Raw genomic sequence first — 20,440 nt, 5'->3', positions numbered from 1 at the left:
GCAATTCTCCTGCCTCAGCCTCCTGAGTAGCTGGGATTACAGGCACGTGCCACCATGCCCAGCTAATTTTTTGTATTTTTAGTAGAGACGGGGTTTCACCATGTTGACCAGGATGGTCTCGATCTCTTGACCTTGTGATCCACCCGCCTCAGCCTCCCAAAGTGCTGGGATTACAGGCGTGAGCCACCACGCCTGGCGTTTTCTTTTTTTTTGAGACGGAGTTTCGCTCTTGTTACCCAGGCTGGAGTGCAATGGCGCGATCTCGGCTCACCACAACCTCCGCCTCCCAGGTTCAGGCAATTCTCCTGCCTCAGCCTCCTGAGTAGCTGGGATTACAGGCACGCGCCACCATGCCCAGCTAATGTTTTGTATTTTTAGTAGAGACGGGGTTTCACCATGTTGACCAGGATGGTCTCGATCTGTTGACCTCGTGATCCACCCGCCTCGGCCTCCCAAAGTGCTGGGATTACAGGCTTGAGCCACCGCGCCCAGCAATTTTTGTATTTTTTTGATAGAGACAGAGTTTCTGCTGCTCTTAAATGCCACGCGGGACAATGGTATATAAAGCACTTCCATGTGCCAGGCATGGCTCTGAGCCTCTACAAGGGAGCACTGACTCTCTGGGTCTTCACGACAACCTCGTGAGGTGGGGACTGTCATTCCCATCTTACAGATGAGACTAGAGCCTGCGCTCACCAAGCTCCTGAGGGGCAGGGGCAGGGCTCAGCAGCAGCTGGCCCAGTGTCCATGCTCTTTGCCATTATGTATTTCTGTCTCTTAAAACTTCTCGCACAGCTTTCCTGTACGGGCACTACTCTAAGTGGCTGGCACAGGCTGGCAAGGGACAACCTGACAATGCCCCTGCAAGCAGATAGCTGGGTGGCGCCTGCTGAGCACTGGAGAAAAGGGACCTCGATTCAGCCGTGAACCCCAACCTCTACCACAGCCACTCACTGCCAAGCAGCTCCAGGGCGGAGCATGGCAGTGCCTCCACCCAGGAGCCAGTGAAAGGGGGTTGAATGCCACAGGGCAGCAGGCGCACAGCACCCACGGCCATTGGGGGAGACTCACCTTGTAGAGTTGGTGAAAGCCAAATGCAATGCCTGCCATGATGATGGCCAGGGCGCCGTAATCTCGCCATCGGGAGCCTGCGGGGCCTGCAGGCGGAAGAGGAGGAGGGTTAGAAAGGGCAGATGACAGACTTCCCCGGGTGCGGACTGGCACACGGGCCTCAGTGGCAGTCTCTTTGCCTCCAACGATGAGCAAGTGGGACACTCTGCTGCAGGAAGGCAGCACATGATCATCACAACAGCAGCAGCTCGGCTCTGACCCCTCCTGTTCCCACTGCCTCAGCTGGAACACAAAGGATGCCAGTCACCCAACCCTGATGGCAGGCTGTGGGTGAGGTATCTAGCAGTGAGCTAAGCTCTGACTGGGGAGTCAGGTGGCAGAGGTGATATGAAGACCGACAGCATGGTCTCTACCTCAGAAACAAGATCCAGAGAGGATAATGTGAGTACATTTGGAGGAGCATAAATACACCCACATATGCCCTGCTATAGCTGGGGGCCATAGCAGAACCAAGCAGGGCCTCAGCGAAGTGCGGAGGGGAACCGTGGTACACTGGTTGGGGGCACCAGGGTGGACTGTGATAAAATAAACCTGCCGGCCCTGTCTCACTTGGAGCCAGGGGAGAGAAAACCCAAGTCTCCAAATGACCAAGCAAGACTTCAGAGAGTGAGAACAACTATCACAAAGGGATGGGGGTGGTGGGGGGGGCAGGAGTGGGCAGGGCCGTGGAGGAGCCCCAAGGCACCTGGGGGCTGGAGGGGAGCAAGCGCAAGGGGAGACGCTAGGTGGGTGCAGACAGGTGAGCACCCTGGGCCTGATGGAAGAGGAGAGCTGCTGTGGCCCAGAGAACCCCAAGAGCAGAGTGCTGGGGAGAGGGGACAGGAGCCAAGGAAGCTGCAGGTGCAGTGGAGGCCGGGGTAGGGCAGGAAAGAGGGAAAGGTGGGGCCCGGTGGACCGTGTGTTCAAGGAAGCTGAATATTCTTCCATGAGCAATGGGAGTCAGGGTGTGCCATGGCCCTGGAGAGCAGCGCTGGAGTGGCCCTGAGGGTGGCCAGAAGTGGGGGCCACAGAGGAAGGAGAGCTGGGGTGAGACTGCTACAAGGGTCCACGGACGTGGAGAGGGACTGGGACCAGCACAGAGGGCAGGAAGGGAGTGGAGCACTGTCGCAGGAGACCACCTAGCTGCTGCTGTGGAGAGAGCCAGTCTGCACAGAGGAGAGCACCTGGCCCCGGCATCTTTATTTGTATTAATTAATTAATTAATTGTTTTAGAGCTGAGCTCTTGCTATGGTGCCCAGGCTGGAATGCAGTGGCGATTTATAGGCATGTCCCACTGCTGATCAGAATGGGAGTTTTGACTGGCTCCATTTCCGACCTCCTTAGGGAACCTGGTGGTCCCTGCTCCAGAAGGTCACCCATATTGATGCAGTACTTAGTGCAGACCCCCATCTGCACAGCACACTGCAGCCCAGAGCTCCTGGACTCAAGGAATCCTCTCGCCTCAGCCTCCCAAGCAGCTGGACTACAGGCACACAGCACTGTGCCCAGCCCCGGTTCTCTTTGGAATGGCACATACCAAAGTGCCCTCCTGAATGCAATTCCAGTTGGCGGGGCGGAGTTTCTACCTTTACACTTTCCCACGTACAGTTCACAAAGTGCTCCCATGTCCACACCTCATCTGATCCTCTGAGGCACGCAGGAGGGCCCTGTCTCCACTGTGAACACCTTTCTGGAGCTGCCATCTCCAGGCCACCTGGTGGGTGCTCTGCCTCCCCCCAAAGGAATCTGCCATAAGGAGGGGAAGGCGATCACAGCGCCAGTGGAGAGTTACCTGGAAGGAGCCCTGCGGTGTGCTGCTTACTCAGGAGGAAGGGGGAGAGGGGAGAACAGCAGTATTCTGAACTCTCAGATGGAGCGTCAACATGGCCCAGCGAAGCTCTTGCTGCTTGAGAGATTTCTGCCCTCACTTCTCACCTATGCCTGTAAGTTTCAGAGGTACCTGCCATGCCTTGGTGTTTCATGACCAGAGTGGAGGAGAGGACCCGTTCTTTTTTTCAGGTCAGAGCACGATGTGGCTGCTGGCACACAGCCAACCAGGAGGATCCAAGGTGCAAAGACCTCCGAGTGGACAAGAGACAACCCTTCCCCGGGGCTGCTGAATGGTGCTCTCAGGGGGCAGAGAGGACAGGTCTGGAGGGGCCTGGAGTCTCTCCTTGGCCACCACACTCCCTCCCTGCCTGCAGATTCCATGCCAGATTCCCCAATATGTCCTAGGCCTGGAATCTCAGTCCCAAAACTGTAATCAACATATGGCCTCTCCCTCAGTCCCTAACTCCCATTTCTGTTTTACACTTTTTGAATCGGTAACACGCATACAGTTTACACATCAAATAGCACAGGTCAGTCCATGACAAACAGGCTTCCCCACCACCGACAGCCATTAGTAGTCTTACATTTATCCTTCCGGAGAGTTTGTGTGCACATCTAAAGTGGCACAGGTCTTCTCTTCCTTCGCATTTCCACATCTCTCAATCTTGTTTCCTATAGCTGCAGGATATTTCACGTCACCTGCCCTCTGATGGGCATTCAGCTCATTTCCAACTTTCTACTACTGCACACCACGCTGCCATCAACATGCACATGTGCCATCTCCCACCGGGGACGTGCGCACACGTGAACCTCAGAACTCCCAGAGGCTGGTCCCAGGGCCTGTGCATTTGCAGTTTTGAGAAATGCTGCCACGCTGCCTCCATGGGGCCAATAATTCACCCTCAGCCCCTGCACAATGCCTGCTTCCCCACGGCTGCACCCACACAACGCACGACTCAAACACAGAGATTCCTGCCAGTACCACAGCAGGAAAGCAGAAGTTCACTCTAGTTCTAATTTGCATTGATCTCATTTTGAGTGAGGATTGAGCACGTTTTCATCAGCATTTCCCTTTTGGTGTACTGTATGCGCTCCACTTTTCTACTTGATTTCTTTTCCCTTGTTACTTTAGAGAGACTTTTTATGGAGCAGGGATATTAGCCTGTTGTCTGTGATCTGCATCGCAAACATCTTCTCTGGTTGATTTTTCTTTTGACTCTGCTAATGTTTGGTAGCATGCAGAGGTTTTTATACAAATTTATCAATCTATTCTTTTATGGGTTCCGGGATTTGTGTGATGGTTGGCAAAGACTTCCCCACTCCCTTCCCAGGTGGCGCAGTGACACTTGGTGTCTGAGAAACGGCCATGGGAAGGGAACAGCGCTGCTCCGCCTGATGGTGGGTACCCCCACCCAACACAAATCACCCTCATTACACAAGGAGCTCTGAGACCACTGAGGTAGACAGACCTTTCACCCTGACCCCAGGGAGCCGGGCACTGGGAGTCCCAGTCAGGCGTCTCTTCTGTCTCCCCTCTTCTGCCAGCCTTGCTCGGCACTCGAGATGCAAAACGTAACATCTAGTGCAAGTTCATTTTCAGGAGAAAAGAGTGAAGACAAGGCGACTTGTTCCCTCCGCTCTCTCTGAGTCCCTGCTCGGGAGGGCTTTCATCCATGCTCGCAACATCCCTCTGTGGAGCCCAAATCCTCAGGCCGAACAAGTGCAGAATGGGGCCCACGGCCCAAATACCATATTCACTTCTCGGATACCATGAAGCCTCTGGCAAGAAAGCAGCTGTGACTGGGCTGAAAACTTGACCAGTACCTGGAGTTTGCTGGATTCCTCTGCTTGCCTGCAAACATCCCACCATGAGAAGTGCAGCCTTCTTGGGCGCCCTTTGGGCTGCTGAGGCTGAGCAGATGCTGGCGTGCGGGATGAGGACCAGAAACCTCCAACAGCTGCCCCACTTTCCAGAGCTCTGCACTCCTGCAGCCCTGAGAAACACCTGTGGTCCTGCAGCCTCACCCTTCACCCTCACCGCGCGCGTTCCTGCCATGCTCACACTAAGAACATTTTATTGCCCCCTGGTTTTCATTATTAATGAAAAGGGACCAGAATGATCTTTCCTAAAGTTCAGAGAGTCTATAAAAACAAGAAGCTGAAATGCCATTTTACTCGTTTTGGAGATGTGTGATACAATTCTGTCTTGTGGCAAAAAGAAAAAAGAGAAAAACTCAGATCAAGATGACTCCCACCCACTGTGTGGCTCTCAGAGGGTAACAGACCAGGCTACTGCAAACACCAGCACGGTCCACACTAGCTCAAACTCCCAGCCACGACCACCTCCAGTCCTCCCCTACCCAACCCAGGACCTGTTTTTCCCAAGTCCAGTGCAGACCCTGTGAGGGAACTGAGAGCAGGGCGCCCGGGGCACAGCCTTCCATCGCCAGGCTCCCCGAATGTCCAGAGTTTAAAGACAAGGGCCGAAGATGGGGCAGTCATTCTTCTCAAGTTGGGAAGAAAAGACAGACAATGCGTGGGCTTGTTAAATGCTTTGAGTCTCCACTCTGGAAGCAGGGACCAGACTGCCCTGCAGACGAGGCAGACGAGGTAGCGAGTGGGCAACAAGCCTAGGGTCAGAAACCCTGGTGCCACCTCCAGCCAGGGGGTTTCAGGGACATTTTTCACTTCTTATCAAGCACTGACTGAAGGTGGCAGGGCTCTGCTAGCCCCAAAGAACCTAAGAACAGGAGATATCTTAACTCTCACTCAGAGTCCAGCTGTCTACAGCACCTCCCAGCAGGAAGGGCCTGAGCCCTAGCTGCATGGCAGGGGTTCCTCACCAGTACCACAGCCCTGGCATCTTAGTGAAGGCTGAAGAGACGGGCATCTGTGGTGGCAATCCTCACCCCATACACCCGGGCCTTCCTGGGACTGCCTCTATGCTGTGGCGCTGTGGGCTGCAATGAGGTCAGGGGACAAACTGCTGTAGAGAAAAGGGCATGGAGCTCTTCAAAACTCAACCTTCCAAGGTCTCCATGAACTAGCTTAAGCTCTGACGGGCTCCATGGAGGTCAGCCTGCGCAAAGGCTCCAGTTTGGGTAACACCATGGTAGAGAGGGAAGGCAGGAGAGCTGCATCCCCACAGCTCCCAACTATTCACTGAACACCAACAAAACCAACATGATTGTTTCTTTAACAATACCTCCACCAGCCAAATTCTCACCTAACAGGTGAGAACAAACATCATCAACTAAGAACACATGCCCAGGACCGGGACTTGTGCATACAAGATGACAGTGTTGAGCCTGAAACCACCAAGTCACAGACTGACGCACACCATGGAAATCCTGCAATCCAGTAAACGTTCATCACCAATACAGAGCTGAAAGCTGTCATGAAACCATGCTGCCGAGACATGCGCTCCAGTGATATGCTAGCTGACATGAGGGAGAGAACTCTCATGTCCTTGTGGGGGCTGGCAGCCCAAGCATGGGCAAAGCAGTGGCAGAAACGGGGCCAGCCCAGTGAGGTCCCCTCTAGGCTCATCAGGGTTGGAGCCATGACTCCATTCAGCAGTGTCTCTAGCTTCTCACATCAGCCCATCGGCTTCACTCAGAAGCCACCCTGAAAATTAAATGACAAGACAGGCTCACTCTCAGTAAGGTCCTGGAATAAAGCCAACACACCAAATCAGTGCTTGCTATATAGCACAGAGGTAGAGAGCACACGTGCGAAGAGGCAGGGTGGGGGGCAGGGGGTGCCTGGTTGGGCTGAGGAGGGCTGGCTTCAGCCTGGGGGCGGGGTGGGCCCTGAAGCACATGGCTGTGGCTGGCTGGCAGTGGGCAGAAAGACAGGCCTAGAGAGCAGCAACAAAAACAGATCGTCTCTGCTCTGAACAGAAGTACCTGGCAGCCTGATGGCAAAAGGCACCACAATAGCCCAGTGGTAGTTGTGTTGGAAAATGCAAAGTCTGTGTTCACACATACATCCCATGAAAGACTATCTTTTCCACTTCTCGTGGGCTATGATGCTATTAGCAGTGCCATCTTTAGGCAGGAAGGACACTGAGAGCATATCTATATCTCCTCTCCATAGATTAAAAAATGAACTCTGATTAAGCTGTTAAGAAGTCAGAAGAGTCCAGAAATAGACCCATGCTTACATGGTCAACTGATTTTGACAAAGAGGCCAAAGTAGTTCTATGGGGAAAGGATAATTTTTGTAACAGTCATGCTGAACAACTGGTTGTCCAAAGGAAAAACAATGAACCTTGACTCACGCCTTATGGCATACACGAAAATTAACTCACCTAAACAAGAAAGCAAAAACTATAAAATTTCTATAAGAAAACAGAAAGCATAGAAGAAAATCTTTGCAACCTTGGGGTAGGCAAAAACATCTTAAGCAAGCATGAAACAAAAGGGGAAAAAATGCTCTCAAATGGACACCATCAAAATTTAAAGCTTTTGCTTCTCAAAAGGCACTCTCAAGAAAATGAAGGGATAAGCCATGGGGTGGGAGAAAATACCTGCCAAACATACATCTGATAAAGAACTCATAACTAGAATATATAAAGAGCTCTGACAATTCAATAATAAAATGAAAAAGTGGCTTTTAAAATGGGCATAAGATTAGAAAAGACTCTTTATAAAAGACATGTGAATGGCCAATAAGCACATGAAAATATGCTTGATGTCATTAGTCATTAGGGAAATATAAATTAAAAGTGCTGTACAATAAGGTTCTATTACATAACAGATTAGAATGGCTAAACTCCAAAATGAGACTATCAAGCATTGACAAAGATTTGGAGCAACTCTCTCTTACATATTGCTGACGGAAATACAAATGCTACCATCATTTTGGGAAATAGCTTGATAGTTTCTTTTAAAGCTAAACATGTACCTAACATGTGACTAAGGCATTCTGCCTCCTAGGAAATGAAAGTATATGTGCACATAAAGAGTGACTAAGCCATTCCACTCCTAGGAAATGAAAGCATACGTGCACATTTATACACGACTGTTCACAGCAGCTTTACTCATAATAGTCCCAAACTGGGAGTGAGCCAGATGACTACCAACTGGTCCACAGACAGACAAATTGTGGTACGTGGAGCAACAGAAGTCAGCAAACTACAGCCAGTTGGCCAATCCTACTTTAGCCTTTTTTTTTTTTGAGATGGAGTTTCACTCTTGTTGCCCAGACTGGAATGCAGTGACACAATCTCGGCTCACTGCAACCTCTATCTCCGGTTTCAAGTGATTCTCCTGCCTCAGCCTCCCAAGTACCTGGGATTACAGGCACCCGCTACCATGCCTGGCTAATTTTTGTATTTTTAGTAGAGATGGGGTTTCACCATGTTGGCCAGGCTGGTCTCAAACTCCTGACCTCAAATATCTGCCCGCCTTGACCTCCCAAAATGCCGGGATTACAGGCGTGAGCCACTGCACCCATCCTGGTTATTAACTTTTTAAAGAATTGCGGTCATGGAAAAGGGAGAAGAAGAACAGGAAGAAGAAGAAGGAGGAGAAAGAGGAAAAAGAGAGGATGGAGGGAGAAGAGGAAAAAGGTGAGAAGGAAAACGTGACAGAGACATGTGGCTCACAAAGTCTAAAATATGGCCCTTTAAAGAAAAATATATAAATATACATATTTATATATATGTAAAAGTTACGTATATTTGTGTACATATGTATATAAATATATAATAAATATACTCTGGACAAGAGAGTGAGATGCTGTCTCCAAAAAACTAACACTAAAACTTCCTAGAAGACAATATAGGAGGAAGTCTCTTCAACCCTGGGATAGACAAAGGCTTCTTAGGATACAAAAACCATGAATCATAATCAAAATATTGACATAAATAGTTCATTCCTTTTATATGCATTTTCCAAATATATACCATATATGTGTATATATAATATAGAAATACATATATAAATTATATATGTACATAATTATATGTATTTATATAAATATGTGTGTGTATGTGTATATACACATATAAAAAACATGAACCCATCTCAAAAGCATTATGGTAAAGAAACCAGACACAAAAGTCTACATACTATATGGTTCCATTTATGTGAAATGTTTTATTTTTATTTATTTTTATTTTTATTTTTTGAGACAGAGTCTCTCTCTGTCACCCAGGCTGGAGTGCAGTGGCGTAATCTCAAGTCACTGCAACCTCCGCCACCCAGGTTCAAGCCATTCTCTTGCCTCATCGTCCCAAATAGCTGGGATTATAGGTGCATGCCACTCATGCCCAGCTAATTTTTGTATTTTTAGTAGAGAAGTCACCATGTTGGCCAGGCTGGTCTTGAATCCCTGACCTCAGGTGATCCGCCCGCCTCAGCCTCCCAAAGTGCTGGGATTACAGGTGTGAACCACCGTGCCCAGCCTATACCAGATGTTTGAAAAGGCAGAAGGAACTACAGTGACAGAGCAGAGACTGGTGGTTAACAGGAACCAGAGGCAGGGGAAAAGGATGACAGAAAGGGACCAAAGAAACTTTCTGTGGTGATGGAAATTTTCTATATTGTGACTGTAATGTTGGTTATAGGAGTTAAATGAGTTACTACTTGTTTGTACAACTCATTGACTGTATACTTAAAATTGATGTATCTATTGCATGTAAATTATACTTCCAAAAACTAATTAGAAAGAAAAGAATTAAGAAGGATCCAGAAACAGAAAACTATCACATCCAGCAATCCACTCCTAGATATCTACCCAAGAGCAATGAAGATGTATGTCCACACAGGACTTGCACAGAGATGTTCTTTGCAGCATTACTCATCTTCGCCAAAACTGGAGACAATCTAAATGTCCATCGACTGGTGGACTGATGGACAAAATGAGAGTGAGGTATCGTCGGAAAACAGAATACGATTCCATGATAAAATGGAATGAGTACTGATACATGCTACAATATGAATGAACCTCAAAAACATCAGGTTAAGTGAAAGAAGCCAGGTACGAGGGATCACATATTCTGATTCCACTTACCTGAAATGTCCAGAAAAGGGGAAATTTATAATGATGAAAAGGAGATTAGTGGTTGCCTGGGGCTAGAGGTGGGAACAGGGATTAACAGTAAATGGGCCCAAAGGATCTTATTGGGGAGGTGAAGTACTCTAAAGCTGATTTATGGTGACAGCTGCATCACTAGGTAAAGTTACTCAAAGTCATTGAACTGTATACTTGCAATGGATGATTTGTATGACATATAACGTGTACTTCAGTGGCTTTCTTTTTTTTTAATGATTTTTTTAAAAGAGAGATCTAGAAACAGACTCATGCACATATAGTGAGTTGATTTTTTATAAAGAGACATGTAACTCAATGGGGATAAGATAATCTTTTGAACATAAGGTACAGGCACAACTGGATATTCATATGGGGAGAAATGAACCTTGACCTTTACCTCATAACATTCATGAAAATTAACTAAGAATAGATCACAGACCTAAAAATAAACACTAACACTATAAGCCAGGCGCAGTGGCTCACACCTATAATCCCAGTACTTTGGGAGGCCAAGGCAGGCAGATTGCTTGAGCCCAGGAACTCAAGACCAGCCTGGGCAACACAGTGAAAACCCGTCTCTCCACAAAATACAAAAATTAGATGGGTGTGGTGGCACACACCTGTAGTCCCAGCTACTTGGGAGGCTGAGGCAGGAGGATCACTTGAGCCTATGAGGTAAAGGTTGCAGTGAGCCAAGATCAGGCCATTGCATTCCAGCCTGGGTGACAGAGTGAGACAGTGTCTCCCAGAAGACAATATAGGAGAAAGTCTCTTCAACCTTGGGATAGACAAAGGCTTCTTAGGATGCAAAAACCATGAATCGTAAAAGGACAAAAAGACAAATATATGTCATCAAAATTAAAATTGTGTGCTCTTCAAAAGGTAATGTTAAGAAAATAAAAAGGCAAGCCACCAACTGGGAGGAAGTACTCATAATACATGTATCGGACCAATGTGTTGAATCCAGAATACATTAAAAACCTCATTCCACTCAGTAAGAAAACTATTAATAATGGGCAAAATATTGAAACAGACTCTTCACAAGAAAGATATGCAAGTGGACAATACACTCACAAAGAGAGCCTCAACCTAATCAGTCATCAAAGAAATATAAAGCCAAACCACCATGAGATACCAGCATATACATAATAAAACTGCTAAACTTCAAAAGACTGAGGAACACCCGCTGTTGGGGATATGTAGCAACTAGAACTCTCTGCTGGTGGGAAGGTAAAATGATGCAACCACTCCAGAAAACAGTTTAGCAGTTTCTTATAAAGTTAAACATACACTTAACATATAAACCAGCAATTCTACTTCGAGGCACTCACCCAAGAGAAATAAAAACATACAAAGACTTGTATACGAAAGTTCATTCTCAAGAGTTTTATTCGTAACAGCAAAGCTGGAACCCACCCAAAGCCCATCAACTGGTGAATGGATAAACAAACTGTGTGCATCCATACAATGGAATAGCACTCACTGGTAAAAAGGAAAGAGATTTGGATGCATACAGCAATTTGGGTGAATTTCAGCAACATTATGCTGAGCAGAAAAAAAACAGAAACAAATGAGTGCACGCTGTATGAGTCAATTTATATAAAACAGAAACTCTAGGAAAGAAATCTAACAGGTAGTCACAGAAAGCAGATCAGTGGTTGCCCTCAAGCCAGGATCAAGGAGGGGAGGACTGACTGGAAATGGGACACAAGGGAACCTTTCGGGGTATTGGAAATATTCTATCATGTGGTGATGGTTACATGGAAATCTACACTTACCAAAACTTAAATTGTATAATTAAAACAGGTGCATTTTATTTATGTCGATTACATCTCAGTAAGACTGATTTTTAGAAAATAAAAAAGTCCACTCAGAATTTCTTTTTAAAAAAAAAGAGCTAAAGGAAGTGAGGAGTGCTTGAGAACACGACCCAGTGGTGTAGGCTCTAAGTTTTCTCTCCACACAGCTTGCAGCTGAGACCAAGGAAAGAAGCCAGGCCTGAGAATTCTAATGCAACTTTAAATAATGTACCCTGTAATATTTGATACATACAAAAGACATGTATTTAAGTTATAAGACCAGTAATAAAATGAGCCATTCTAAACCTGCCTAATTTACTAGCTAAAACTTTCCAAATACCATTGAAGCTAGCCATGTGTTCCTCCCCAGCCCAGAGGTAACCATTATCCTAAACCTAGTGTTTACCAGAACTCAGACTTCCTATGGGCTATGGAAAGCTGAGGACATGTGCTACCAAGATTGGGACTGTGCATCTTAGCCTTACCTGCAGACAAGGATGGCCATGCAAGAGTCAGCCAATGGCAAGAAAGTGGAATTGACGTGGGCAATTTCCAAGAGGTGTCCTTAGAAGGCAGCCTGCCCTTTTCCTGCCTCCTATCCGCTCTCACTAGCTGGATGGCAGGTGGGATAGCTGGAGCCGAAGCATTCACACCACACCATGAGATGGATGCCAGCCAGCTGTCAGGAAGGCAGAGCAGTGAGGCAGAGCAGGGTCCCTGCAGACCACAGAGTCTCCTGGCAGCCTGGGCCACCTATATTTATGTAACAGAGAAAAATTCCTCTATTTCTTTAAGCCACCCTTGTTTGGAGTTCTCTGTCACCAGTAGTAGAATTTCCTAAAACGAACACACTGTCACCACAGCCAGAATCCTAACTGCCATCAACATCAGAGGCTTTTAATGGTCCAAGAAGCCTAAGGAAAGGACCGCTTCATTTCAGTACCCTCCCATGATACTTGCCCTCTGCAACATCCACGAATGGCATTTATCCAGCCCCCATATGGCACCACACCAGGCAGAACGCACAGCAACAAAATAAGGAGGGCGCCTGCTAATCCAAGCCAGCACCACCGACAAAAGAAAACTCAATTTCCTCAAATTTAGAGAAACACTTTATTCATACACAAACCAGTAACTTTCAGGTAGCAAAAAGAGAGATTTGTCTGCTAAACCTGCAGAGAGGGAAATGGAAGAGACAGGCCACCCCGCCCCGGGCCTTTTCTGTTCTCTCTCCACAGTGATGCCTACCTTGATGCCTTGGGTCTACCTATGGCTGACTGATCTTCAAAGACAGTTCAAGTCCTGCCCCTTCTAGAAGGCCTTGCCTAAGACTAGCATTCTGGGAGTTTCCTTTGTTCTCAAATTCTGAAAGCTCTCAACATTCTCAGATGACATGGGATGGTCTTCTCTGTCTCTCTGCTAGCAATGGAGGGCTTCCCTCTAGGATGAACAGCGGCTCCTGGAGGCGGGTCCCATCCCCTACTTCTTCCACAACCTGCCCAGAGCAGTCTGCACCAGCTGAGCTCACAGACAGTATCACCGGCTGGCCATGGGGGCAGCTCACCCACACGACAGCCCTTCCATTCTCAAGCACATTTCTACCCGCATTTATCCATTCCACAAGCATTTCTAGAACACCTGCTCAGTCAGAGCCTCAGGCCACTAGATTTTTTTTAAGCCTCAGAACTCACAGTGTAATGGGGAAGACACTGGTATAAATGCTGAAGTGAAGTGGGGTGGGATGGGGAGTCTTCAGGGGAGCTTCCCTCCTAGTCAGAACACTGAAAAGACCCCCTGGAGGAGTCAGCGCTGGCCCCAAGCCTGAAGGTTGGGGTCAGGAACAATGGCCTCCGGCACAGGAACAATGGCCTCTGGCCAATGCCCCCCGATGTCTCTGCTAACTAACCTCATGGCACCTGCCTAGATGACACAAATAACTTTAATATTAGTCTAAGAATAAGATGGCCAAATAGATAGTATGACTACAAAAATAATTAAATGATGCATTTCAAAGTAAAATCACTGTGCTTTTGGCTATTCTCTGTCGGGGTTGGCAGAGCCACCATTTCTCCAACCATTTCTTCTGACTCTTTCATCCCATGCTCCAGTCACTCTCAACAACTCAGAGTTTCTTTCTTTCGTTTCGGTTTTCTAGAGACAGAGCCTTGCTCTGGCACCCAGGCTGCAGTGCAGCGGTACAATCATGGTTCACTGCAGACTCAACCTCCTAGGCTCAAGCAATCTTCCCACCTCAGCCTCCCAAGTAGACCCACCACCATGCCTGGCTAGTTTTGTTTTTTTTAATTTTTTTATAGGGCCTGGTTCAGTGGCTCACGCCTGTAATCCCAGCACTTTGGGAGGCTGAGGCAGACAGATTGCCTGAGGTCAGGAGTTCGATACCAGCCCAGCCAACATGCTGAAACCCTGTCTCTACTAAAAATGCAAAAATTAGCCAAGCGTGGTGGCACCCACCTGTAATCCCAGCTACTCAGGAGGCTGAGGCAGAAGAACAGCTTGAGCCTGGGAGATGGAGGTTGCAGTGAGCTGAGATCATGCCCATACACTCTAGCCTGGGCGACAGAGCAAGACTCTGCCTCAAAAAATAAAATAAAATAAAAAATAAAAATAAAAATAAATTTTTTTACAGAGATGGCATCTCACTATGTTACCCAGGTTGGTCTTGAGTTCCTAGCTTCAAAGTATTCCTCCTATCTCAGCCTCTCAAAGATTTGGGATTACAGGCATGAGCCACCACACCCAACACCCAACAACCTGGAGTTTCTTAACTTCATCAGTTTTATGTCTATGTGCTTTTGCGTTAGCCTGGCGTGCCCTTGTCTATCCTGTGTGATCACTGACCCAATCAGCACACCAGATCCAGTTAGACATCTGCTCTCTGAAGCTTCCCGTCACCTCTTCCGTGCCACTGTCCTCACCAGGGCCACCTGACAGGCACTGCTGTGTTGGCCTAACCATCTTTCCTACCAAACAGGAGCAACCAGAGAAAGCAACTAGGCCTTATTAATCTCATCCGCCCAGGGGTCTGGCACACAGTAGGCATTCAATAACGATGCTTGCTCAGTGAATTAAGATAATCACAGATAAGTATATGTTACTACACAGGGCTATAAAAGAAGTAAACAGAAAAATAACTCACTCTCTCTCAGGATTTCTAATCAAATAGTTCAAAGCCTTTCACCGGCCTCAGACATTTACATCCTATTTTAAGAAGAGGCAACTGAAGCTCTAGGTCAGTCTTTGAAGGGGCCCAACTTGTTTATCAGAGACAGTGGAGGGAAAATGTTCAAATCTAAGAAGAAATTATTATCTTACAAAATTTACGCTGGCCCTGCTTATATCTCAAAGCTTCTTGTCTCTCTGGGAGGAAGAAGACAAATCAGCTTGGCGCAAATCAATCAGGCAGCATTTATCAGGCCTCTGCTCAGGACTGGGCTCGGCCCGCACCTGTGCACATGCATTGACTCCCGATGCAAAGCCAGACAAGAAGAAATCAAACTGAGAAAGGGAGAATGTCAAATCTTCTCTCCAACCACAGCCTGACTTCTCCTGAACTCTACCGACTTTCCTCTAAGCCCGGAGAACACTGGTTTATGCTTATACCAGAGGTGACACCAGGCTTCTCCTTGGTGCCAACCTCCTATCACTTTCACAAAAGGCTTCCCTGACTCTAGCCCACATTAATTCTTCTCTTTTCTGTATTTCAGAATTTCAGAAATTCTTGTCTGCATAATTAATTTTGGCATTAAATCACAACATCTTATTATCCTTTTCTTAAGAATTTATCTTATCTTTCCCAAAGAGCTGGCAAGATGCTTAAGGATCAGGTTTTGCATCTCTCACATGATACAGTACTGAGCATATAGTAGATGCTTAATAAAAATACCGAGAAAGTGAACTGTTACCATTCGGGCAGGTTTCTATGTTCTCTCTGCCGTCACTGGCATTTACTAACATCTCAAGGTCAACCACATTTACCAAAGAACAGAGACACCAAAAGAGGTACCCAGTGGCACACCTGCCACTGAGTAGGCAGGCCAGCAAGTTCAAAGGAGAAGAGCACTGGGCTCCCTGGGGTGGTCTTGGAAAAGCTGCCCCACCCTGAGATATGAGTGTGTGGGGCTGGGCCCAGGGGATCCCATTTTCTAGGCTAGGGCTCAGAGATAGAATATCCATAAAAAGCCAAGATATGAGGAGGAAAGGGCTGCCGGGGATCTAGAAGTAAAATCGGCAGGAACACACATGAACGGAGGCCATAAATCCCTCCCGGACACAGGCAATGCCTCAGTGATAAGCATGCAGATTGCACACCTAGTTCAGAAACTCCCCTGAGTTTGCTTGTAATTAAGGGGGTTAGAAAGGTAAAAAAAATATATAAACCCAATTAATCATTTAAATATTTAAAGTCAGATTTTTCCCTCACTCCAGGATTAGTATATTTCATAACGCCAGCAGCAGACAGCCCTGGTTTTTACTGGGGTTCATTTTAGAGCATGTTTAAACTAGTCAGATTGAGTGATGCTTCCAGCAACTAATCGCATGTCAAATAAAAGATATTTTATGTAATAAATTACCGCTACAAGTAATTCAAATGTCATTTATCAGTTTTATTATCAGTCAGGCAAAGTCTTGTTTCTCTATATTAATCAAAATCAAGCTTTTTTTTTTTTTTAAGCAGTTTTGACACCTCTTGGCAAAAGTACAGAAGTGAAGAGGCAGTCACCCCCGGAGCTGAAAGGAGCGATGTAACGGTACGAGAAGAACGAAGCTCAATGGTGACAACTAAAAACTTCAGGTATTTAAAATTACCATTACCATTGTTTTTACACGAGTGTCAAAGCAGGAAGAAGTCTGTCTCTAAGAACATGTATTTTATTTTTAGGGCTGGGAGACTCTTGAAACTCTTCCTACCTAAGTACCTCAACGTGTAATGCTTTTTCTCAGAGCAATCTGGACAGGAGAATGATTTAAATGACTGAACTGCCCCTCCCCACCCCATTCTTTTGCCTCTTTCAGAAAGACTAACAGTTTAACCCTTTGTGTCTATGGAAAGTAGGTGAACACATGGCCTACCAACTCTGTGACTGACCAGAACAATTTGATCTGAGTCAGACGTTTCCAAGCAGCCGAGAGACCTGTTCGGTATTAAGCCACTGGAGGAAACAGCTGGAATTGAACAGATGTGCATCTTAGAAAATTCTGCACCCCAGCTGCCACTGCCTATCCTCAACAAATCCCATTATACAGCTAGGCCCAGACACACCACTAAAGAAAAAGCGTGGAGACTCAGCCTTTGGTTAAAAAGAAGCACGTAAAGTCAGCTTAGGACCCAAAGCAACTACAAGGGACTGGAAAGAATGCTGGCCAGAAAGGATAAAGGAGCCCCGAGCTGACAAGTCGCAGGTGCTAACCCAATAGCCCGGATACAGGACAAGGCTCAGCACTGAAGTTCTGCGCCCTGCAGTGGGTGACCCAGGCAGGGTACTTGGCAGACTGACACACTTGAGCACACACTCCCTGGCCTCCCCGACTCAGCCTTATGTGGACAGCCAGAGGAGGAGGTCTCTCAATAAGATCCGTAACACAGAGAGCAGATTCCGACCCACTGGCTGGCCCTTCAGCAAGTCTGGAGAAGAGAGGGCCCTTCTGGCTCTACCGAGAAGACCACTCCTGCCTGGCTACAGCTGAGCCGGATGAAGGCAGTGCTGAGGTGAGGGAAAGAAGGTAGCTTCAGGCCAGGTGTCGGGGGAATCACAATGAATCTGTCATGTGAAAATATGCGGTTTTTTTTTTTTTTTTTTTTTTGAGACAGAGTTTCGGTCTTGTTACCCAGGCTGGAGTGCAATGGCGCGATCTCGGCTCACCGCAACCTCCGCCTCCTGGGTTCAGGCAGTTCTCCTGCCTCAGCCTCCCGAGTAGCTGGGATTACAGGCATGCGCCACCATGCCCAGCTAATTTTTTGTATTTTTAGTAGAGACGGGGTTTCACCATGTTGACCAGGATGGTCTCGATCTCTTGACCTCGTGATCCACCCGCCTCGGCCTCCAAAAGTGTTGGGATTACAGGCTTGAGCCACCGCGCCCAGCCAAAATATGCCTTTTAAAATCTGATATCTAACCATTCTAAATCATTTTTTGAAAAAGGAAAACTTCTGAGAATAACAATTAAAATGACAATTGTAGAAAAGGCACTTTGAAAGATAACAGATCCAATGTTGAGTTTCTATTTCTTTTTTTTTTTTTTTTTTGAGACCAAGTCTCGCTCTATCATCCAGGTTGGAGTGCAGTGGCCTGATCTCGGCTCACTGCAACCTCCACCTCCCGAGTTTAAGCAATTCTCCTGCCTCAGTCCCCCGAGGAGCTCTGGGATTATAGGCGCATGCCACCATGCCTGGCTAATTTTTTATATTTTTAGTAAAAACGGGGTTTCACCATGTTGGCCAGGCTGGTCTTAAACTCCTGACCTCAAGTGATCTGCCTGCCTCGGCTTACCAAAGTGCTGGGATTACAGACATGAGTCACCGTGCCTGGCCTATTTGTTTTTTTAAGACAGAGTTTTGCTTTTGATGCCCAGACTGGAGGGCAGGTGACACGATCTCAGCTCACTGCAACCTCCGCCTCCCGGGTTCAAGCAATTCTCCTGCCTTAGCCTCTTGAGTGGCTGGGATTATAGATGCCTGCTACCACACCTGGTTAATTTGCTGTATTTTTAGTAGAGATGGGGTTTCATCATGTTGGCCAGGCTGGTCTCGAACTCCTGATGATCTCAGGTGATCCACCTACCTCAGCCTCCCAAAGTGTAGGGATTATAGGTGTGAGCCACCACACCCAGCCCAGTGCTGAGTTTCATTAAAGAAACAAAATTGAACTATTTTTCCATAGCTTTGTAGTCAATTTTAGCTTTTTTAAAAGTAATTTCAAGGAGGGCTTCTGGCTGCATTTTGGAGGTATGCATTTATAACTCGCTTGAAGAAACTTTATTCCTATAGTAGCTTTCATTTAAGAGCAACAAAAGACCCCTCATGGGTCATGATCCCATATATTGATAATTAAAAGCAAGATTCAAAAAGGACCTTTACGTTTTAACCTAAAATTCCCTAAAAGACTGCTACTATGTGAATGTACAAGGTATAGCCAGGACAAGGGAGGGAGGATGGGAAATGGAGGCTGACCTAAACCTACAAATATTAACTTAAAAAAATAAAATCGGGAGACCAGTTATTGCAGTGAGCAAACAAGAAGGCATCCATGAGTCAGATGTTCACGTTGTTTTTAGAGAAACAGTAACCTCCCAAAGCACTGGGATGAGAAGATGGCAACAGAATCAATAAATTGTTGTACAGGTTTTCTGCCTGTCAACAAAATACCTGAAACAACAATAAAATCATTTACTCTGATCCCTTGTCTCTTCTCAAACCTTTGTCACATGCTTTTAAAAAGTTTGTCTAGAAGAAGACTGGGGTGTGTCACATTCCTTGGGAAAAACCCAAGAGCTTTCTGCTGCTCCCGGTTTCTCCCGGTTTGCTAAGTCTGGGAGACACAGAACATTGCTCTTTGGCCAGCGTCCTGAATCCCAATCAAAGTTAAGCAGCAGCTTCAGCGGGTGACTTACTGTATGGCTGAGATATGAGGTGAGGGGGCTGGACAGGAACCACCTGTGTGGCTGGGCCCAAGGACGAAGGCTCGTCAGCAGCAGTGCCGGACTGCTGGAAGGCCATATCAATCTCTTCATCTGTCAGCCCTGGGGAGAAGAGGACATAATCGCAGGTGAGTGCCTTTTGCCAGTGTCCATAGCTGCAACAGAATCTTCACTGAGCAAAGACCTTTACAGCCACAGAATGCCTTGCAACCTAGTAAGTTGCCTCCCCGATTTCAAATTCTCCGGAACCTCCCTCAGTTGCAATTTAACCTTAAGCGACAGAATATTAGCCTCAACACGGCTTCCAAATGTGGCTCATTCAATTTCCTTAATTTATCCTTGAGTTTATTGCTGCTTTTGAAGTCGCTCCGTACTGCAATTCTCCATTCTTCCCCCGAAAACAGATACCATCAACTGCAAATGTGGCTCATTTTAATCTGTAATGGTGTTAAAAAAAAGAAGGGAAAAAACTAACAATAATGCATGAAAACAGACAGGGAAACAAAAAACTAATTATTGGGTGAGACGACTAATTAGTCTAGATCGTTTCTGAAGACGGGAATAATTTGCTTTATTTTATGACAAATGCAGAAATAAAAAGAAAAATCAGGACTGACTGTGATTAGTATGAATGGGATATAGAACGTAAAGAAGAAAATAAAACAAGAAAACAGATCAAAACAAGGCCAGGCCCAAACTTTCAGATGATGATTACTCTAGCCTATCATCCGCTGCCTGCATTGCCTTTGGCTAGTTTTTCTTTTCCCTTTTTTAAATCCTCCCAATACTCTAAACCACACCGTACATGGGACATCAGGAAGTAGCAGGGCGCCATCTGCAGTGGCTATGCCATGTGGAGCGGATTTGCCCACAGTAGAATAAAAGGCAAATGAAAACCCCATGAAGGCCACATTTCCAGTGGGCACACAGCTGGGATATTTCCAATGGGTCTGAAGTGAATTTGGGACATTGACTCTTGGGAGGAGGAAGAGGGCCCCAACCAA

The 20,440-nt window shown here is 46.7% G+C and overlaps 1 protein-coding gene across 3 annotated transcripts in view; it reads right to left on the bottom strand.

The window, feature by feature from the left end:
• The window catches only part of PEX14 (peroxisomal biogenesis factor 14), a 150,951-nt gene that overhangs the window by 10,448 nt on the left and 120,063 nt on the right, over nucleotides 1–20,440 (bottom strand). For all 3 annotated transcript variants that reach the window (XM_032300357.1, XM_032300359.1, XM_032300358.1), the window contains 2 exons: nucleotides 19,410–19,538; nucleotides 1,072–1,157 (listed from right to left, as the gene is read on the bottom strand). In XM_032300357.1, coding sequence (XP_032156248.1) covers nucleotides 1,072–1,157; nucleotides 19,410–19,538 — 215 coding nt within the window. The remainder of the gene's footprint in view (nucleotides 1–1,071; nucleotides 1,158–19,409; nucleotides 19,539–20,440) is intronic.

This window comes from Sapajus apella, unplaced genomic scaffold (genome assembly GCF_009761245.1).
Source record: "Sapajus apella isolate SASKATOON/1434 unplaced genomic scaffold, GSC_monkey_1.0 scaffold43, whole genome shotgun sequence".
NCBI classification, from domain to species: Eukaryota; Metazoa; Chordata; class Mammalia; order Primates; family Cebidae; genus Sapajus; species Sapajus apella.
The sequence above is the reverse complement of the archived record's forward strand: the minus strand, read 5'-3'. Positions and strand labels throughout refer to the sequence as shown.